General features: G+C 56.1%; 1 protein-coding gene across 5 annotated transcripts; it reads right to left on the reverse strand.

Annotated features, from left to right (window-relative positions):
- Positions 1-8: 8 nt before the first annotated feature.
- CERS1 (ceramide synthase 1) lies at positions 9-19,880 on the reverse strand. Of its 5 annotated transcripts, XR_016038122.1 has the most exons (9): positions 19,408-19,874; positions 17,022-17,181; positions 11,928-12,108; positions 9,221-9,382; positions 8,610-8,757; positions 8,299-8,408; positions 1,744-1,906; positions 520-601; positions 11-148 (listed from the first exon to the last, which is right to left on the reverse strand). XR_016038122.1 is itself a non-coding variant. In XM_055430749.2 (8 exons), exons 1-8 carry the CDS (start codon positions 19,642-19,644, stop codon positions 122-124), a joined length of 1,107 nt encoding a protein of 368 aa, XP_055286724.2. In that variant the 5' UTR covers positions 19,645-19,874; the 3' UTR covers positions 11-121. The 5 variants fall into 5 exon arrangements, 4 of the variants coding, with proteins under 4 accessions (XP_055286725.2, XP_088695336.1, XP_055286724.2 ...); XM_055430749.2 differs by lacking the exon at positions 1,744-1,906; XM_055430748.2 differs by lacking the exon at positions 520-601 and having other exon boundaries at positions 12-148.
- Between the last annotated feature and the right edge of the window lie 2,489 nt (positions 19,881-22,369).

Raw genomic sequence — 22,369 nt, forward strand, 5'->3', positions numbered from 1 at the left:
GCAGGGTTAGGGTCCCTGGGGCGGGTTGGGGATCCCCGTGGCTGGTCTCCGAGGGCGAGGTTGGGTGGGACTGGGTCCTGGGCGGCGAGGCCGGGGTGGAGGGATTCAGAAGCGTTTGTCCTTAACCAGGCCATTCCTCAGCGGCTTCCTGCGAGCAAGAACCGGCCCAGGTTAGCCTGGGGACCCCCGCCCTTGCGGAGCGCCCCCCACCCGTCCCGCCCTCCTGGCCTTTCACATCTCTTTTCCCAGCTCCGCCTCCATCCTTCCTCCCAGCCCACAAGGCCAAAAGACCCTGCCATCTGCCTGCTGGGCAAGTGGTTCCTGCTCCTCCCCACAATTAAACCCTTCTCTCCCCTCCCCACCTCCCGAGCCACCCGCGGCTGCTGGAGGGCGAGTTACCTACCAACTCTGCCTGAACCAGGATCTGGACCTCTGCCTCCACAGGAGGCAGAATTGACCAGATCCCCCTGCGACCCCACTGGAGCAGGGCAGGCTCCTTCCCACCTCCAGGAGCCTTACCAAGAAAGGCTTCCCAGGCCACGATTCTCCATCCACTGCCTGCTGTCTACGTCTGCCACAGCCCCTATTTTGCTTCCATGTCCTTAAAACAAGTTATGTGGTGTTTTAAAAAAGAATCAATACTATAAGTGCCCAGCTTGAGACCCCAGAGAAAGACCCCTTTTAAACAATGTGCATGGTTTGCATCTTTCGAACTGTCTATAAAGATGTGTGCTCCTGCACTTCAGTTTTCCAAACGGTGCAGCTGAGACGGCACCCATGTGCCCTAGTGCTCTCCTTAATTCCATCTTCCCTGCCTGTGTTAGTGGCAGATCTCTGGGCTTCCCACTGGGAGGGGACCTGCGCTCTGAGGGGTCTACCCAGGCCCACCTTATTGGACCCAACAGGTCTGCCCGTGCTCCTCACTGCTCCTGCCAGCCCTTGCTCAGAGTTACGCCCTGTTTAACTGCTAGTCTGCTGATGCCTCTGGACCTCACTGCAGCCTAATGGTCAAGGCCATTGGCCAATCCTGTTTCCACATATGAGAACTCTTCATGCCTTTGCACGTGATTGATCCATCAGTCTCTGCTGAAGTGAGTTCTACAGTCCAGCTTACACATAAATGTATTTTTTTGAGCCAGTAATACATTCTTGGGCTTCTCTGGTGGCTCAGTGGTAAAGATCCTGCCTGCCAGTGTAGATGTGGGTTTGATCTCTGGGTCAGGAAGATCCCCTGGAGAAGAAAATAGCAACCCACTCAAGTATTCTTGCCTGGGAAATCCTATGGACAGACGAGCCTGGTTGGTTACGGTCCAGGGGATCCCAAAAGAGTTGAACATGACTTAGCGACTAAACAACAAATATATTCTCATGATCTAGACATCAGAAAGCACAGAAAGCTCAGTTTGACTGGATGACTCCTAGCAATTCACCAGTTTTCCTGAGACTCCTCACAGACATATGTGGATTACTGCCCCCTGCAGCTCCCTGGTTTGCGGAGCACTCTAGCCCACAGACCCTTTCACATGAGGACGCAGACTTTCCTGAGGAGACAGTCTCAGGCACTGATTCGCTCTTCCCTTGGGCCGGAGCCCTGGATGTCCCTTCCTGGGAGCACGTCTCCCCCTCAGCCCGCTTCTCCGTGGGTTGATGCTCTCTCACTGCCACCACAGGAGTCCTTTATCTAGGAGATCAGAGATAAGCCCCCCGTGGACCGCCCATCTGTCCCAGAGCTTCTGGCTTTGCCTGTCGGTCCTGCAGACGGAGCATAGGTGGGATTCCTGGCTTCTCGAGTCTTGTCATAGTTCCGTTGTTGGACGACCCAGTCTCTCGTTTCCGCTCTTGTTTGACTGCACAGCTTTCATTTCTGCACCGACAGCTTTGATCTTTTGGAAGTTTGCGCTGGGGGCTGATGTGAGATAAAGATGGTTACCAAGGAAGCATCCCACTAACACTTCTTCCCTCCCGGGGTTCCTTCTTTGTTAAAGTTTGATGGGCTCAGCTCTGTTCCTGCTGTTTTTAATTCCTATACTTTTATAGAAGGTTTAATACCTCCAAGGATCTGTATCCCCTGCCCTGGGCCTTTTTATCAGAGCTTTCCTGGGGTGATTCAGGTTTGTTTTTCTGTGCAAGCTTCCAAGTGTCCCCTCCCTCCTCAGAAACAGTGTTGGTATCTGTGGGGGGAGGGGAGTACCCAACTCTGGCGGGACAGCCTCTCTGCAGCATCAGGTTTACACTGATTTAGTCTTTAGTGCAGCACTGCAGGGAAAGGAAAAACCAGAGTGCGGGTGGGAGCTGGAGGGAGATGTGGACAGGCAGAGACCCAGCTGGTTTCTGGATATTTCCTTGCGGATAAGGAGGAGGGAGGGGAGGGGGTCTCTCGAGGGTTTTGCAAGGTATTCACCTTGAGTGGCCATCAGCTGCGATGGGCAAATGTACAGGAGAGGTAGTTTGGGAGTGGGGCTGGGGGTTGATTTTGGATATTTGAGAAGGTGCTGAGAATGTCAAGCAGATGCTGACACGCAGAGTGGCGCTCAGAGGAGACTGGGAGCTGGGAGAGGCACTGGGCCGTCGGATTCAGTGACCCTGGGGGGCGGGAAGCCAGACGCGTTGAGCGGGAAGGTGAAGTGGGGAGCAGAAGCAGCCTGGTGATTGCAAAAGGAGGGCTCAGGCTGAGCATGGGGTTTCTTTTGGGGGGCTGACAAAAATGTCCCAAAAACCACAATGAGGGTTGCACAACCCTGTGGATGGACCAAAAACATTGAATTCTACATGGTAAATGGGCAAACTGCATGGTGTGTTAATTCTATCTCGATAAAACTGTTTTTAAAAAGGGGAGGGGTTTAAGTGACTGCCAGGTTTGTTTAGCATCAGTGGAGCAGACAGGAGTGGTCTCAGGGGGTGATGGGGGAAAGATCCCAGAGGGAGCTGGGTTCGGGAAGGGAGGGGAGGGGGCGCTGTGCTGTAAAGGGGGGTGGGGTGGGGAAGATGCTGGCCAGAATGGCAGAGAAGGGCAGAGAGAGAGGCAGCTTCTCTCCTTGATCAGAATGTCCCTGAGCAGGCAAGGGGGTGGACATCGGTGGCCCAGACGGTGCCTTCAGAAGGAGACAGACCAGCTACCAAACAGCCAGCCAGGCAAGAGGGTGGACATCCTCCTCCTGGGGACATGGGGGCCAGTCATCGGGTGAAGGGACGATGGTGAAGACGACAGTGAAGATGGTGGCCGAGGAGAAGGGAGAGTCCCAGGAGCACAGGCACCAGCCCGGCTTCACTAGGACCCTTGGCCCGCGTGGCTGCTGTGGCCAGACGTGTGGGTCTCAGCTCTTCGGATACAGCAGGGCCTGCTGAGAGCGCGGCGAAGGCCAATGTCTGGGGAGGTGGGGCTGGCAAGTCAGCAGAGCCAGAGTGGGGCAAGGGGCCTGGATGAACGGCGGTCCCAGCAGCCTGAGAGGATGACGGGGATTTCAGGCCAAGATCATGCCCAGGGCACGGGGGTCGCTGCAGGGGCCCAGAGATGGTGGCCAGGAGGGGTCCCGTGGAGGCGGATCAGAAGAGAGAGCCAGCAGGAGCAAGGGAGGCATCGGTGCCACCCTGCCATGTGATTCGTTCTTCCACTCCGGAGTCCTTCGAGGTGATTCTCAGTCGCCATTTTCTTGCTGTTTTCAGACCTAAGTGAATTTTCTCATCATACATGGTCTGCGTGACTTGGTTCTAAGCAACTGAGGTTGCTCCTGTGGCCTGGTTTTTTTTTTTTTTTTCCAATTTTGACCAGTGTTCTGTGCTTCAAAAGAGCATCTGTTCCTGGGCTTCCCTGATGGCTCAGCGGTAAAGAATCCGCCTGCTGGTGCAGTAAGACATGGATTCGATCCCTGAACTGGGAAGGGACCACATGCCTCAGGGCAACTGAGCTCACGCACCACAACGACTAAGCCTGTGCTCTAGAGCCTGGAAACCGCAGCTACTGAGCCTGCGTGCCCTAGAGCCCACGCTCTGAGACAGAAGCCCAAGCACCACAACGAGAGTAGCCCCGCTCACCGTAACTAGAGAAAGCCCGAGCAGCACCAAAGACCCAGCACGGACAAAACTATGCCATACAAATCAAGTTTAAAAATACAAAACAGAACATCTGTTCCTGCTTCTGAGCTGCCTGCTGAGGAGCGTGGACTTAACCTCCCGGGTCCCCTTGCCGCGGTTTAGGGCTGCCTTGTGCAGATTCCTCCAGATCAAAGGCTACACCTGAATGTCTTTTCCTGTCCGTTACTTGCAACTTGCATTGATCCTGGAGTTGAAGTCTTTTAACCAGGTCAGAAGTGGGTTTACTTAAAAGCCCAGTCTCGTAACTGTGATGATGATTCTGTAAGGGATTACTTGGACACCTATTATTTGAGATTCTGGGCTCTGTTTTGCATTACTTATTCTGCTTTTGCTAACTTTCCTTTTCTGTATTTGTTACGCCTGTTTTTTGTTCCATTCTCCCCTCTGCACCCTAATAGTGTTAACGTAAGTACTCACTCTAGTTGGTTTCCCTGGTGGCTCAGATAGTAAAGAGTCTGCCTGCAATGTAGGACACCCGGGTTTGAACTCTGGGTTGGGAAGATCCCCTGGAGAAGGAAATGGCAACCCACTCCAGTATTCTTGCCTGGAAAATCCCATGGACCGAAGCGCCTGATGGGTTGCAGTCCACAGGGTTGCAAAGAGTTGGACACGACTGAGCGCCTAACATAGATAACCCAAAGGTAATCCCCTGGGGCTTCCCAGGTGGCGCTAGTGGTAAAGAACCCACCCGCCAATGCAGGAGACATAAGAGACGCAGGTTTGATTCCTAGGAGGAGGGCATGGTGTTTTTTTTAATTTTATTTATTTTATTAAGTTTGGCCCAAACATGGCATCTTTGCGATTCTTTAAATTTTTTTAAATTTTTGGCTGTGCAGCATGTGGGATCTTGGTTCGCAACCAGGGATCAAACCCGCGCATCCTGCAGTGGAAACGCAGAGTCCTAGCCACTGGACTGCCAGAGAAGTCCCAGCTCTAATTTTTTTTAATCTCTGAGATTAGGCATTTAGAAGAATTTTACCCAGGTATGTGTCAGTTTCTCTGCTGATGTAACTCTTGGGTATAGTTTTCTTGTTTTCTGAAACATTCTTGGAGAGAAGATCTGCAAGTGGTAAGCATTCTTAATTTTTGTTCCTGTGGATATTCTTTTTTTTTTTTCTCTTGATGGGGATGCTGGGACAGAACCCAGGATCTCATTCAAGCCAACATGTATCTTTTCTCTTGAGTAATTGTTTTTCAAGTTGTATACAAGAGTCCTGGTTTCTTGTTACTTTCTTTCAGCGTTGGAGGTGAAATCTGACTCCACAGTCTTCCAGTTTCCCTTGTTGCTATTAGTCTGTCACTGTTTTATAGGTCATCTCTTCTTTTCTGTGGCTATTTTACATTTCCCAGGCTCCCCTGCCCATGGGATTCTCAGGCAAGAACACTGGAGTGGGTAACCATTCCCTTTTCCAGGAGATCTTCCCAACCCAGGGACTGAACCCAGGTCTCCCACACTGCAGGCAGATTCTTTACCATCTGAGCCACCAGGGAAGCCCCATGTTTGGAGCAAGGATACTTTTTTGTTCACCCTGCTGATGGTTTACGGTCTGCCACTTTCTGGAAGAACTCTCAGCGTTATGTCTTCTCATTGTTCTCTCTCCCTTTCTGTCTCTTCTTAGAACTCAGCCAGATAATTCTTACCATTCAAGCTGTCATATTTTCCATGCGTTTAGCTGCATTCTGGATAATTTCTCCACAGCTTTCAATTTACTGATTCTCCTTTGTGTCTAATTGTTGGAGACAACTTCTACAGTAGGTTGAACAGTGGTCCCTAAAAAGATATGTTCCCATCCTAATCTCTGGAACTGTGAATGTGACTATTTGGAAAAAGAGTCTTTATAAATGTAATTAAGTGAAGGAAATTGCAAAGAGAAGATAGTGGTCTAAATCCAATGACAAATGTCCTTAAAAGAGCTGGAGAGAAGAGACCATGTGAAGACAGGAAATGGAGACTTGAGTGATGTAGCCACAAGCCAAAAGGAGCCCCCAGAAACTGGAGGAGGCAAGCAGGGATCCTCCCCTAGACCTTCAGAGAGAGTTTGTGGCTCTTGTTGACACCTTCATCTCAGATGTCTGGTCTCCAGAACCGTGAGGGAATAACCTTCTGTTGTTTTAAGCCCCCTGGTTTGTGGCACTTTGTTACAGCAGGCCCAGGAAAGTAACAGAACATCTAATGCTGTTTTGACCGGTCTCTCATATCTTCTACATTTTTCATAAACTTTCAACTTTAGGATGATTTTTAGATGTGCAGAGATAGCATAGAGTTCCAGGGCAGGCCTTGTCCGAGCTTCCCTGAATGCTGACACTTTACATCTCCACAGTGCATCTGTCACAACCGAGAAACCAACGCTGGGGACACTGCCACGAGCTAAACAGGAGACTTCATTTGAATTTCACCAGTTCTTCTACAGAGGTCTCTTCTGGTCCAGGATTCCACAACTGCATTCGGTCAGTCTGAGCAGGGACGGCTCCTCTGCCTCGTTTTCCGTGACCCAACAGCTCTGCGGTGTCCTGGCCGGCTCCTCTGTGGCGCAGCCCACATTCCCAGTGCTTCTTATCCCATCTTGTTGTGCACTCGACTGTGCTAATTCCAGTCATCCTTAGGGATTAGGATCTGCAGGTGGCGCCCATGAGGCAGCATTCCCTGGTCCCCTGTCATCTCTGTATGGAGTTTGTTCTTTGCCATCATAGTGGGAATGCTGTCGTTTGGGGTGGAGGTGCCAGACTCCCAACCCACATTCTGGATGGACATTCTTGGGGGAGACAGAGCAGGGTGCAGCTAGGGGGTTTGACTTTCCCTTTGTCTTGGGCTCTCCAGGAGTTCATTGTCTTACAGCAGAAAGAGCCTTCAGAGTTTCAGACCTGGCCAAGCAAGTGATTTCCTGACCTTGTCCCTGAAATTATCTTTAGTCCCTGCTTTTTCCAGAAGCCTCTTGAGGGTCGGTCAGACTCCTTGGTGAGACCTCACCGATCTCTATGTGCAATTCCCAATTCAAATTTGCTGGACATGGACAATCCAACACCCTTAGAACTAGACTCCCAGCTCCCACCCCCACAGGTGCACACGTCCCTGCCCTGAGTCCCTTCTTGGTAAACCGCAGCTCAAGCCAGAGGTCTTGGATCTTTGATTCTTTTATTTCTGTTTCACCTACATCCAAAGCAAGTCTGGTTAGTTCTCCAAAACAGCTTGGATCTGACCACTGGGATGACCTCACCTGCTGCCCAGCCTTCTCGTGTCCACCATCCTCACTCCCTGCCCTGACTCCTCTCTCGACCCTGGGCGCTGGCTTTTCGGCCTCTCTGACCATCCCCCAATTCTCTGCTCCCCTTCTCATGTCTGTTTTTCTCTTCTTCCTCACTGCCCATGCTGACCCACGCGTCACTGCACTCTGAGCCCACTGCTTCCTGGAAACCATCTTCGCCAGCCTGCTCCCTCATGATCTCCCAGGGGCCGAATCAGAGGGTCTGCTGGGAAGTACCCTGGGGGCCTTCAGCAGCCCCCTCCCCCGCCTCACTGCTGCTCAACCACTCCTCACACTGCCTGTGGGGTGCTGCATGCCTTGGACCTGGTTGGTCACCCCAGCCTGCCTACATTCACCCCTGGGCCCCCTCTAGGCCAGGGGCTTTGGGTGCCATCTGGCTCACATCCCAGGGCTGGCAGTCCCCAGGCCCACCTCCAGAAAGCTTCAAGAGGCCCCTTTTGCTCTCCATCCCTATGGCTCCCACCTGGGTTCAAACCCCAAGCCCCAACTCCTGCTTGGCTGACCAGTGGTTGCCTCACAGGACCTTGAAGCCAGGGAGTGTCAGCATGAACAGAGCGCAGGCTCTCTGGTGCCCACAGCACCCCCTGCCCCCCACCTCCACTGCCACCTGCTTAGAGATTGTTGTCAGGCCTGCCCAACGGCCGCCCCTCACCACCAGGCTTGGCCCTTACAGCTCCCACCACTGAGACCCCGATCTCACCCCTCACCACTCTGCCCCGACCAGGTCCCACCTTCCTCGCTGTCTGTTCCGACAGCGTCTAACTCTGTAGCTACATTGTCCATGCCTTTATCGCAGTCTCTCTTTCGAATGGAGGCTCCGGGCGGGGGGCAGCGTCCACCTGGGCTTTATCCGCCGCCGCGGCTCCAGGGCCCTCAGCGCGCGCTCCGTCAGACAGAGGTAGCTAATGGAATGAACCAGGGCCGCCGGCCCCTCCACACTCACTCAGCTTTGCGGGGCTTGGGGCTCGGGGCCTCTGCCGTGTCATATTCCCGCACATCCTTCAGCTCCCGTACCTGGCCCGTCAGCACCTTGGCAGCAAAAGCCACGATGTACTGTGGGAGGGGAAGGCAGAGGTGAGAAGAGAGCCTTGCGCCTCCTGACCGCCGTCTGCTCCTGCCACAGGCCCTCTGCCCCTTGCCTAACGTGGCCGTCTCACTGGGCCTGTGTGAGGAGGGCTCCCCAGGGACGGGGACCGGAACAGGACCAGCGTCTGCGGAGGGCCGGGTGGCGAGGCGTTGTGGGTGTCCACTCACCAGGAACCAGTAGAGGTTCATGAGGGTGAGCAGCAGCAGGAGCACATTGAAGAAGAAGTAGAAGGGGATGCCAGGCACCAACCGCAGGCTGCAGTAGCTCGTGGCGTACAGGACCTTGAGAGGGAACCAGTAGAGGCGGAACCAGAACCTGCAGGAGGGAGGGGCGGCTCGGGGAGGCTGCGGGGGAGAAGCAGAGGATGGCCCCACCCCGTGCCTGACCTGTCCTGGCTGGAATCATCCATCTGTCCCTGTCTCCTTACTCCACCCTTGTTCATTCCTGCCCACCCCACCAAGCCCCACCTGCTTCCCCGACCTGGCCCTGTCCCTTCCCACAAGCCTATCCCGTCTGCAACTGGCCCCACCCACCTCACCAACCCCACCCACTTCCCTGTCGGGCCCACCGGGTCTCTGGGACCCGCTTTCTCCTTGCTCGGCCACGCCCACTCTTCTAAACCCCACCCCCTTTCCTGCCGGGCCCACCCTGTCTCTGGGAACAGCTTTCTTCGGGCTTAGCCACGCCCACTCACCTAAACCCCACCCCTTTCCGACCTGGCCCCGCCTGCCTCCACCAAGTCCCCGCCCCTTCCACTGGCCCCGCCTCCTCCCCGCACCAGCTGAGGCAGAAGCTGAGGCAGCCCAGGTCGGCAGCCAGGGCGTGCAGCCTGTGGTGGGCGCCTCCGCGGGACTTGAAGTAGACATTGAGCTTGGTGAACTCCAGCTGCACGTCGCTGATGTCATGCAAGAAGAGCACAAGGATGCCCACCTTGTGGTACCTGGGGAGGAGAGGACAGCAGAGACGGCCAGTTACATAGAACCCCTACCCACACCCAGGCTCCCAAGCACAGGCCCCCTTGGCCGCCCCCCAGGATTCCGGTGGGCGGGTTCAGAGCCATCCTCCCAGGCCCGGCTGCCCTGCCCATCCCTTCACGGGGCTAGGTCAGCAGTAGCACCCAGACCGAGTCCGCCCCATGGCAGCCCCACCCAGGCCCTCACCCTATCCCTCGTGACTCAGGAACCTCTCTGGAAGTACTTTCTCCTCACAGGGAACCTCACCGTGACCCCTGACCCCTCTGTAACCCTTGACCCTCACATGTCCAGACCCCTCAAACTTTAAACACGACTGCCTCACTGATGTTCCCAGTTTATACATTTACCCTGAGCACGGCTACAATCTGCAGGCTTGCCTGAGACGGGCTGGGTCCCCACCAGGAGCTGCAGAAGCCTGGAGCCCCACTCCTAGCCCCTCGCAGCTGCGTGGCCCGGCGGCCTGAGTCCAGCCTGGATGTGGCCGTGTGCCTCAGTAACGTCCCCGTCCCTCTGTCCTCCTGACAGCTCAGGCTGCGCTCACCACCTAGCACCCCCGGTGTTCCCGCAGCCTTCCCTCACCACCCTTCAGTCTCTGCTCGCCTGTCACCCCCAACTCCCCCACCTAACCTCACCACCTCGGCAGTCCTCATCTTTCCACTCGAATTTTCCAGTTATCACCTTCAGATAAATGCGGGGCTTTTGGGGGCGATGAGGGGATGTTATCTGACTCTACCCCCTAGAGCAGGGCTGTTTGATAGAATTTTCAGGAATGATAGGAATGTTCTAAACCTGCACTGTCTGAGACCCAGAGTCACCAGCCACATACTGGCATTGAAGTATAGAATGTGTGATTTTAAGTTTAATTAACATTAACAAGGCCACTGGTGGCCAGCAGCTACTGTGCTGGAGGGCACAGCTAGTCCAATAGGAAAGAATATGAGCTGTATATGTCGTTATTTTTTAAATTTTATTGAAGTTCAGTTGATTTACAATATTGTGTTAATTTATGCTGTACAGCAAAGTGGTTCAGTTTTATATATATGTATTTTTATATATATAAAGGCTTCCCTGGTAGCTCAAGTGGTAAAGAATTCACCTGCAATGCAGGAGACCTGGGTTCGATCCCTGGATTGGGAAGATCCCCTGGAAAAGGAAAAGGCATGGAGAAGGAAATGGCAACGCACTCCAGTATTCTTGCCTGGAGAATCTCGTGGACAGGGGAGCCTGGCAGGCTACAGTCCAAGGGGTCTCAAAGAGTTGGACACGACTTAGCAACTATACAGATAAAGAAAACAAACTAATGCTTATCAAAGGAGAGACAGAAGTGCAATGGGACAAATTATGTGTTTGGGATTAAGAGATTAAAAGCTCCTACTATAAAACAGCAGCAAGTTTATATTGTATCAGATAAAGAATTATAGCCATTATTATATAATAACATTCGGTAGAGTATAATCCGTAAACTACTGAATCACTGTGCTGCACACCTGAAACTAGCATAATATTTTAAATCTACTACAATTAAAAATAAAAAAAACTAAGAATTAAAAATAAATAAAAAATAAACAGGTGAATTTTCCACAGAGAATTGTTAAGATTGTATTTTCTGGATGGTACAAACCACCAGACATTTAATAAAGAGAGTATCTATGAAAAAAGAAAAGGGAAAGGCAACCCACTCCAGTATTCTTGCCTGGAGAATCCCATGGACAGAGGAGCCTGGCGGGCCACAGTCCATGGGGTCGCACAGAGTTGGACACAACTGAGTGACTAAGCACATTGTTACATATATATATATATTTTCATATTTTTCTATTAGGATTTATCACAGGGTACTGAATATAGTTTCCTGTGCTATACAGTAGGACTTTGTTGTTTAACCCTTCGGTATGTAATTATTTACATCTGCTAATCCCAATTTTTTTTTTTTTTTTGCTAATCCCAATTTTGTTTTAAATTTTCTATCAGCCACATTAAAAAAAAAAAGTGGAAGAGGTAAAATGAATTTTAATAATATATTCTAAATAATTCAGTATATCTGAAATATTGTTATTCAACAGGTAATGAGGTAACAAAGGTATCTTCACTCTCCTTTGCCTTGGAATCAGAGTGGCTTTTACGTATACAGCAGCTTGTGGGTTGGACAGGCTCTGCCTTGAAGCACCGCGACCACATGTGGTGGCCACAGTGCGTTCTGGAACATCAGGGTCTGTCTGTCGGGCTCATGGTCGCACCCCCAGCAGCACCTGCCACGTGGCAGGTGTTCACTAAACACTTGCTTTGTGACCCGGCCAAGGATGCCATCGAGGAGGGGTCAGAGTGGCACGGATGGGGTGGGGGCAGGAGGGCCTCTCTGCACCTGTCTCACCCCATCGCTCTAGAGTCTCTCTGCAGAAGCCTCCCCCACGGGCACTCCCACGCCTGGCCCAAGGGTCAGCCTCTGTCCTGGGCCGGCCTCCCGCCGCTGCTCACGTCACCACCCTCTACCCGCCTGTCTCCCCCTGGACTCACCGGAAGGCGTAAGAGGAGACAATGAGGACCACGGTGACCACGTGGTGGACAAGCATGACCACTGAGTCCTTGCGCCAAGCATCCAGGTACAGCGTGGCATAGATGGAATGGCTGTAGAAGCTTCCCTGTAGTAGGTAGGCCACTGCAATGTCCCGTGGCACTGCCATGCCCGTCTTCCAGTCTGGGGAGGCCGCACGTGCTGTCAGGGACTCACAGGGCCTCTGGGACCCCCGGGTGACCCCACTGACCCCCTCAGGCCAGGCAGGCGCCACACGTCTCTGCAGGTGTGCTGGCCACTGGCTTTCTGTTACCACTCTCCACCCGTCATTGTTTAAGAGTAGGCATTACCTTTTAGATCAATTCTAGATCTACAGGAAAAGGTACTCCTACGCTCAAATCGACAAGTCCATCCTAAAGGAAATCAACCCTGAATATTAATTGGGAGGACTGATGCTGAAGCTGAAGCTTCAATACTTCGGCCACCTGATGTGAAGAGCTGACTCATTGAAAAAGCCCCTGATGCTGGGAACGATTGAAGGCAGGAGGAGAAGGGGACGACAGAGGACGAGATGGTTGGATGGCATTACCGACTCAATGGACAGGAACTGGGGCAAACTCTGGGAGATGGTGAGGGACAAGGAAGCCTTGTGTGCTGCTTGCAGAGTTGGACATGACTGACTGAACACCAGCCCTGAAATCAGTCCTCTGCTGAATTTCCAACTCTGCCCCAGGCCCCCTTCCTGTTGTCTCTTCTCACCAGGCTTGCTCGAGACCCTCTCAGCAAATCCAGACTGATGGAGGTGCCACCTGCCTCGCTGTGCTGGCCAGTGCCCATGAGTGTGAGTGCTCCCGCACAGCAGGCCCAGCTCCACTTCCCTTCCTCCGGTAGCACCCCCGCCCCACCCGCAACACATGCGCCCACCCACACTCCGGTCTTGAGCCTTCCCAGTGACACCGACCCCTGGCTACTTCTACCACCTCCGTTCTCCCCTCCTCAGCCCATCGCCAGTCTCTGCCTGATCTGACCTAGAACTCCGGCTGTGCCCTGCTGTCTGCAGCCCCTCCTCTGTTCACCACACCCCTGAAACGGCCTCCGCGGGCTCTGTCCCAGGTCTCCTGTTCCCAGCCCCTGCCTCCATGACCTGGAGCTAGACTCTCAAGTCCCCCTGGAGCCCTATCCCCTAGCCGCCTCCTCTGCTGCCTCCCCCAGTGACAAGCCTTCACCTGTGCCCCAGCCCCTCCTGCAACAGAGATCCACTTGGGCCCCTCTCCGAGGGTCCCTCCATGGTCCCTGCCCCCACCCCTACCCTGGACCAGGCACTGCCATCTCCTCCTAGCACTGCCCCAGCTTCCCGGCCTCCAGAGCCTGTTCCTGACTGCTTGACGGCCCGTTCTCCCTGAAGCCATCTCGATGGCTGGGAATACACAGACCCCATGACCTCGCAAGCCCACTGTTGGCCTACGGCCAAGGGAAACGAAGACAGGGACCCTTTACCCCACGTCCATGGCAAGACTAGTCACAGTCATCAGATGGGGAGAGGCCCCAGTGCCCGTCGGCAGGTGAATGGATGCACAAAATGGGATCAGTTCACACAGTGGAATATTGTGCAGCCACAAAATGGAAAGAAGCATTGACTACAATGTGAATAAACCTCAAAAACATTATGTTGAGCCAAAGAAGCCAGACACAAAACAGCCACACATAATCACAGACCAATGATTCCATGCAGAAGAAATGACCAGAACAGGCAAATCTATAGGGACTGAAAGCAGATTAGTGCTTCCCTGGGGCTGGGAGAGGGAGGATGGGGAGCTGCTAATGGGGATGGGTCTCCTTTGGGGCAAGATGGAATGTTCTGGAACTAGACAGACACGGTGCTTGGACAACAATGACTGTGCTGCCACTGAACTGCTTGCTCACTTTAAAATGGTGAATTTTTAAAAATCGTGCTAAAACTATATATAACATAAAATGTACCATCTAGGTCACTTTTAAATTCAGTGGCACTAGGCATATTCACAGTATTGTGCAACCAATCCCCAAAACTCTTCCCATGTTGTAAAACCGAAACTCTGTTCCCACTGGCCACTCGCACTGTGCCCCCTAGGCCCCCAAGCCCCGGCCCCCACCCTCCTACTTCCCGCCTCTGTGGATCGGACAGTCCTGTGCTGTGCTTAGTCGCTCAGTTGTGTCCGACGCTTCGTGACCCCACAGGCAAAGGAGCCTGGGAGCCTGGTGGGCTTCTCTGTCCACGGGGATTCTCCAGCCAAGAATATTGGAGTGGGTTTCCATGCCGTCCTCCAGGGGATCTTTCCAACCCAGGGATCAAACCCAGGTCTCCCGCATTGCAGGTGGATTCTTTACCATCTGAGCCATCAGGGAAGCCCATCAATACTGGAGTGGGTAGCCTATCCCCTTCTCCAGGGGAATCTTCCCAACCCAGGAATTGAACCAGGGTCTTCTGCATTGCAGGCAGATTCTTTACCAACCCAGCTATCAGGGAAGCCCTAAGTGCCTCATATAAGTAGAATCACAGAATATTTGTCTTTCTGTGACTGGTTAAAATCATTAATTCTGAGAATTCCCTGGCAGTCCAGTGGTTAGGACTCTATACTTTCACTGCTGATGGCATGGGTTCAATCCCTGGCCAGGGAACTAAGATCCTGCAAGCCACATGGTGAAAGCCAAATAAATTAATAAATAAAATTAAATAGTTAATTCTATGCTATGTTTAACTAATTTTAAAAATGCAAAACACTCACCCCCAACATGAGCATGTCCAGGGCTCCCGAGACTCAGCAGCCAAACTCACAGTCTCGGGAGGGCCTCTCGCCACGTTGTGTGTACAGCCGCGTGGCAGCGCTGCAGTCAGCGGAGGGAGCCCCCGCCCCCCGCACCTGCCGGGCGCCTCTGTCCCTCTTGAGAAGGAAGGGACACAGAGGCGCCCTCTGTGGAAATTGGACACCCACTTTTCCACCCACCGCACTGGCAAGACTGGTACAGTGGGGAGCACCCCCTCTCCAGCCCTGGGCCCCGGACCGGGGGTAGAGGGAAACGGGGAGCAGGTAATTCCCCATCCGGGCTGCGTCTGTACCTCCGAGCACATTTGGGGGGGTCAGGCAGGGCTGGGTTCTGTCCCTGGACCTCCGACCTCATCTCCACACACTCCCTTGCTGCTCTGGACTCTCCACAGCACTCTCGCCTCATCACCCTCCACGACCCCCAGGATCAGCTCCTGGTCTCCCCAGACCGGCCCCACCTCCACCCCTCTAGGCCCCAGCATCAGCCCCACCCTCCTCCACTCTCACACCCACCTCTGGTTTGGCAGTGAATCCTATCGATTCTGCTCTCAGAAAACTTAATGATATGATCTCTTTCTTTTAGCTTTGGTCATGCTGAGTGGCACGCGGGATCTCAGTTCCCCGACCAGGGATCAAACCTGTGCCCTGTGTGGTGGAAGCAGAGTCCTAACCACTGGGCCACCAGGGGGAAGCCCCTTAAAACATTTCTTAACCACTTCTCTCCCTGCTTCAGCCCTTTCTGGTCACAGACACCAGCTCCCAACCTCAGCCCCTCAAGTCATCCTGTCAATGTCCCCCCTTTTGCTCTCTGCCCTCTGGTTAAGGCCCCCAGTGCCCCTGCCCCAGCTGACTGGGCTCCTTGCTGTTTCTGATCAGCCAGTGTGTCTGTCTGTCTGACAGTAGCCTCTACATCTCCTATCTGCCCCAGGCTCTTCCCAGTCCCCACATTCCCATCCCTGTGGCCTCCCTGGTGGCTCAGACGGTAAAGAATCTGCCTGCAATGCAGGAGACCTGGGTTCAATCCCTGGATCAGGAAGATTCCCTGGGGAAGGGAATGGCTACCCATGCCAGTATTCTTGCCTGGAGAATTCCATGGACAGAAGAGCCTGGTGGGTTATAGTCCATGGGGTCACAGAGAGTTGGACACTAGCTAACACTTTCCCCATCCCTGGAGAAAATGCCCTTCTCCGCACCTCCCAGACACCCCATATCCCCTCTCCTCACTCAAGATTTCTCATCTGTACTTGTCACCATTAACAGACTTTCTATTTCATGGTCTGTTACCCCAAAACACGGAGGTAGGGCCCTTTCTCTGACCTGCCCACAGTTGTGCCAGCACAGCACCTGGTACACAGTAGGTGCTCAATAAATGTGCACCCAAAGAAGCAGCTAACTTGCAAGTGTGGTCTCACAGAATAATTTATAAGGAGGAGCCGGAGGCAAGTCCATGCCGGAAACTTTGAGAGAGTTCAATTACAGTTCATTCTCATAAAACCGAATGACAACTAAAACCTTCCCCCCAGGGATTTATGACATGGGAAAAGTGGCCCTGTGGACAGCAGGGTCCCAGAAAGACAGACACACAGGGGTTCCATGCTCAGCTCCCTGGTGCCACAGGAACCCTCTCAGGATGTTTATATCACACGGCAGGAAACACATCCATGTGTGTCCCTGACACATGGCCTGTGTAGTCAGCACAAGGGTAGCGAAGTCTGACCGCTCACTGCAGACTGTTCTCTATCAGCCTGCCGGTTGGTGACAGACAACACTGAGTCACCTTCCTGCCCATCCCCCACCCAGAGCTCAGGCCTGCAAGAGACTTACACACCGAAGCCACTCAATGGGTGCAGCTACTTCTCCCCACCTGTACCTCCTCGCCAAGCTGGTCCAAGCCACACTGGTCTTTCGCCTGCCCCCTGGGCCTGGCTCCCCTCCTTACCCAGGATTCATCTCCTGGGAGCCAGAAGAAGCTTCTTATTAATCCACACACCCACCCCATCTAGGATGAAACTCAAGCTCCTGCCATCCTCCTCTCATCTTTACATATCGAGCTCATGCAAGCCCCAGGGCCTTTGCACGTGCTGGACTGCCTGCCAGGGCCCACACAAGGGGTCCCCTCCTCTAGGATGTCTCCCTGAGTCCTGACACAGGGTCAGGTGCCCCCTTTCCTGGCCCACAGGCCCCTTGATCGCCATTGTCTCAGGGCTGATGTCCAGTATGGGATGTCTCATGAGTGTCCGGATCCCGAATGGAGCCCTCCCCCAACCTTCCCCACCCTGGGAGGGGCCCTACCATAGAAGACGGAGGGTGGGTCGTGAAAGAAGGGGTAGTCGGTGCCGAAGAGCAGGTAGGTGCTGTAGCTCCAGGCGCCCAGGTAGAAGAGAAACTTCCAGGCGCTCTCAGGCATCTTGGCAGCATCTCTAGGCTGGAGGCGGCACCGCTTGGCTAGGGGCTATGGGTGAGAAGGTGGATGGGCCATCAGCACTGGGGGCCCAGGTCCACTCCTCCAGGGAAGGGAAACCGAAGCCCAGGGACTCCCCAGGCCAGGCAGTGTTGGGGAGGGCCGGGCCAGGTCCCCACAGCCTCCTGGAACGTAACCAGAGCCCACGAGTGCCTGCCAAGGGCTAAACTTAGTGCCCAGCTGTCCAGTCGCAGTGGCCTGGGGAGGGGAGTGATGGGGGAGGCCTGAGAGGAAACGTGAGGGGAGGTTGTGAGCAGAGGAAGGAGACGTGGGTGTAAAGCCAGGGAGATCACTGGGTTAGTCTAGGGGACTGGGGTTGGGGGGTCTCAACAGGAGCTGGAGGTATGACAGGGAGGAGGGAGGATTAAAGAGAAGATTTGGAAGGGGCGGTGGGGGTGAACCTGTGAAGACAGCATGGAGGCAAATTTGGGGGCATTTGTGGGGGACACAGGGGGCTGGAACCCAGTGATCGCCAGGGGGAGAAACCTGAGGGGAAGGGGGGCCTCGGAGATGGAACCTGGGGAGGCCTGAGAGGAACAGAGGGCTGTGGAAGATGGAATAGGGATGTAGGGCAAGACCTGGGAATTCAGGGCCACAAAGGAAGGGAGGATGCAGCAGAGGAAGAAAGAGGGCCAGGGAAAGGACATCAAAGATGGGCGAACCTGGGGACATGGTGAAGGCACAAGAGAAGTGGGGGCATGCAGTGGTGAGACGTGGAGGAATCTGAGGGGCTCAGAGTCCCTGGAGTCCTGGGAGCAGAGCCTCAATCTCCCTGGGGGCGAGGCTCCCCAGCAGCGGGCCAAGCCCCGCCCCCTTCCCCTAGGAGAGGCTGAGGGGGCTGGAGCACCAACAGTCGTCATGGAGACAGTTGGAGCCAGCTCCAGTAACCCCTGGCAACCAGACAACTGCCAAGAAGATGAGCTTTGGAGGACGAGGCAGCCCCTCCACCCGTTTCTGGGGAAGGGCGAGCCACAAATTTGGAGTGAGTGCCAGACCTCCGGGGATTCCAAAAGTGGGGGTGCTATGACCTTGCTGTCCCCTACCCAGCTCCCTCAGGAAGTGAGGACGAAGCCTGCTCCAACCTGGTAGTCCCAAAGTGATCATATCCCCTTCCCGGGCTCTGGTGTTCTGGACCTCCCACCTCCCAGCTGGAAACTAGGAAGGTGGGGGAAGCAACAAAGCCAGACTGGGACCAGAGCTGACATATGGAGGGGCTCTCGTCATGACTGCCGCCCCCTCCCTGGAGCAGAGTGGTGGCTGGGGTCTCTACCCACCATGTGGGTCAGATGGGGGTGGGGACAACGGCAGCCAGACAACATCCCATCCTTGACTTAACAAGGGCCAGCCTCTTCCCCGCCAGCAGAGAAAGGCCCCTTTGTTGGCTCTGGGCACTCTGTCCCTGCACCCCCTGCCAGCTCTGGTCAGACAGGAGGAGTGACCCCAGCTGGTCCTCAGGGGAGTCACAGCCCAGCGATGAGTCCAAACGCCTTCCCGCAAGCTCCCACAGCAGCGACCCCTCCCCAAGGAAGGGAGGGAGACCAGGCACCAATGTCAGCCCCAGTCACTCTCCAGGTCGGGGAGGTGGCCTTCCCAGGCTCGCCGGAAACTCAGTAGTTCAGTCGCGACCCCTTGGGGGTCGCACAGTCCGGCTTCGAGGACCCAGGCCGCGCGACCTCTCCCAAAAACTGAGAACGCGGCGTCGCCAGGGAGCCCGGGCTTTTGCAGCCCTTGATCGGAGGGTGGCGCTGACTCGAGAGACGAGCTGCAACGACCGGGCAGCTCCGGCCTCCTCCCCGTAGCAGCGGACAAGCCAGTCCCGCCGCCACACCGACCCAGGACACCAATACGGTTAGGAGAGCGCCCCGCACGACCGGGAGAAGCAAGGCGCAGACGGCCCCCGTGCGCCGAACCTTCTCCCGTGTCCTCCGCTCCTCGGTCTCCGGCTCCGCCCGGTCCGAAAGCGTGCGCAGCAGCCAAGGCCCTCCCACCTCCCGGGGCCTCCTTGTGCCTCACTGACCGGATCGGTTCCCCCACGTCTTGAACACCCTACCCGAGTCGGGGTCCCCACGTCCCACGCTTTCTTGGCCCGGTCACACCCCCGCATCTACCCCCACTCCCACCCCGCCCTGACCGATAGGGCACGCGGCGGCCCACGATCCCGCGGCCCGAGCTCCTCCAGCCCGGGGCCCCCGCGTCCTAACCCTCAGCAGCACTGACCCGAAAGACGCGCGAGGTGGCCGCCGAGCGCAGCACGGTCCAGCCGAGCGCGCCGAGGGCCAGCAGCAGCAGCTCGGGCGGCGCCAGGTGCGCGTGCTCGGCCAGGCCGCGGCGAGCAAGCCCCCAGCCGCAGTCTGCGCAACCCCGCGCGGCCGCCAGCGCGCTGCCCCAGCCGCGCTGCACCAGCTGCGCGTAGCTCGGCATGGGCTCGGGCCCCGCCGACCCCGCCGCCGCCATGCCGCCGCTCCCGGCCGTCCGGGCAGTCTGCGCCCGCCCACGGTGGCCGCCCGAGCCGCGCGCCCCGCGTCACGCGCCGCAGTTGGGCCGGGGGGCGCGCTGGCGGGAGTTCTTGGGACGGAGGGGCGGGACCGGCGCTAGCTCCGCCCCCCAGGGACGGGGCGCGGCGTTTACGATTTCGGGGCGCGCGATAGCTGGGTCCCCCGGAGGCAGCGGCGGCGTCGACCTCGGGTGTACAAGTCCCGGCGTTGTCGCGCCGCGTCCTGGAGGCGGGCCAGCGCTCGGACTCATTTTCCAGTGGAGGAAACCCAGGCGCGGGGGGGCGGGGCAGAGGTGGAGCGGGTATCTGGCCTGCCGCGCGCCAGGCCTGAACCCAAGAAGGACCGGCGCGGGCCCGTGACCCCACTCCTCGTCCCCGCTTGCATGCCCTTGCTCACCCTGGGTCCCTTCACCGCACCAGGCTGTGTCCTCGACATGGGCACAGCGAGCACCAGCAGGCCGCACCCGGGACCTGCGATTCTCCTTCCCAGGCGCTCCAGCTTGTCTCTGTTGCCCTGTCCCACACTCACACCTCACCATGCCCAGGCCTGAGGGCCACCTGCTGCTCTCCGTGACCCTGAGGACCCGGCAGGCCACTGCAGCAGGTTGACAGACCTTCAGGGAGGCCAAGGGACTGGGTGTCCCAGGTGTGTGGGGGGGCAACTTGGGTTGAATCCCGACCACAGCTTCATTGGGACCACCCCCTGGTGATCTTCCACTATCCACCCACCAGGCGCTGTGTCCCAAGCCCCCAAAGGCCATCACCAAAGGTCACCTCTTGGAGATATCGTCTCTTCTGCCACTGATAGCCTTCATTCCAGCCCCCGGGATTCCTGTACACCTGTGCCCCTCCCTTCCCCCACCTAGGAGTCCCCCCCCCCACCTTTCAAGGTGCAGAGTTAAGGAATCAGTGTGGGCCCTGCAGGAGCCCGGCTGGGTTCCATACAGCCACTAGCCTGACCCGGCCTTCAAGCACACAGGTGAAAATGGGAGAGAGGGGCCAAAAGGCCCTCATCCCTCTTCCTTTCCCTTACTGCCTGTCCCCACCCCGAGTCTTCCAGCTCATCCAATTCAGTCCACCTTCAGACGTTTCCAGAATCCAGTCAAGTCTCTGCATCTGTACCGCCTTATTCAACCCTTGGCCACCCTTGTGCCTTTCTTACCCCCACAGAGGCCAGAGGAACCTACCTGCTCCCCCTCTGCTCACAGCCTTCCATGGCTCCTATCACCCAGAGTGAAAGCCCACCTTCTCACTGTGACTCACCACCCGCCCTCACCGCCTGCTCTCTTCACCTTGCTCCTTCCATTCCAGCTGCCCTGGCCTCACAGCTGGAGGTGGCTCTCCCAACAGCAAGCGGTTCTGCCTCAGGGCCCTTGCACTGGCGGTTACCTCAGGGATTGGCAGGCCTCTTCCTTTGCCTCAGGCTTTACCTATGTCACCTGGTCGTTGCACCTCCCTGACCCTGCCCCCCTCAGTCTTCTCCTTGGTGGGTGTCACCTTCTGCCCTGCTCCGCCTCCTCCTCAGTACTCTTTAATGTGCTCTCTGTGTGGGCAAGGATTCTTCCGTTAAAGATACCCAATTCCACAGCCAGCCTGGCAAGCTGAGGGGAGGAGCTAAGGGGTCCCAGGCTGCTGGACATGCCTCTGCAAGTCCAGTCGGGCAGCCCTGTACCGTCCCAACCACCCATCTCCCCCCCTCCCCAGGCACTATCTGGTCACCATGGCACCCATCAGCAAGGGGAGAGCTGCCCCCCGCACAGCAGCCCCAGCCCAGCCTCATGTTTCATTGTGGCGCGGCCCAGATAGGAGGCTGCCGACGGGTGGGTGCAGAGCAGAAACAGAAGGTGGCCCCTGGTGCTGGCAGGCAGCTGGGAACCAGAGCTCCCAGGCTCCGAGGGCTCCAAGGGGTCTGCCGAGGTCCCAAGAAAGAGACTTGCACCCCGCCCTTCCTGAGAGGGCAGGCCTGCTCTTCCCCAGGGAGCCTACCCCAGCCCTCACCCTCGTACACACCACCACCCCTGCCTGACACCCCTGCCTTGGAAGGGCTCTGCCACCTCAATCCCCTGCTGACCTGCCGGGGAGGGGCTGGGGGTCCCTTGCTCTCTGTCCTGTCTTGGCAGTCAAAGGCCACCTCTGTGAGGTCAGGGGGAAGCCAAGTATCTTCTTTCTTTCCCTCCCCAGGCAAGGGCCAGAGACAAAGCCCCATCCGGCTTGTTGACTCTAGTGCGGCCCCAGGATCTCTGCACAGGCTGTTCTTTCTGCCCAGGAGGCTCGACCTCCCAGGACCTGGGCTGCCTGATCCTTCTTGTTCAGGCGGACACAGCTCAACAGTGACCTTATCCCAGAGGGCCTGGCCACTCCCCTGCCTGTTGTCCAGCTTCTCCTTATCAAGGCGCTCACTAGGCACTCATCTTTCTGGGCAGGGAGCTCGGTGCTTCGGCCACAGCGGTGCTCTGGCACCCACGCCCCCATCACGGCGGGCCTGTCCTGACTCACCACAGGGCAGCAAGGAGCTGGAGCTGGTGTGGTAGGGTGATGTTTACTCCTATGAGGACCCGGCACACCCCCTCCCCCACTTAACTGAGCTGAGGCCTGAGTACTTCTGGCACCCTCACCACCTCCAGACCCCCCAGGGGTGCTGCGTTTAAATCCTGGTACCCCTTGTGATGGCTGTGACCTCCCTGT

The sequence above is a fragment of the Moschus berezovskii genome, chromosome 8, assembly GCF_049115385.1.
Source record: "Moschus berezovskii isolate FMDL1 chromosome 8, NW_MosBer_1.0, whole genome shotgun sequence".
Lineage (NCBI taxonomy): Eukaryota > Metazoa > Chordata > Mammalia > Artiodactyla > Moschidae > Moschus > Moschus berezovskii.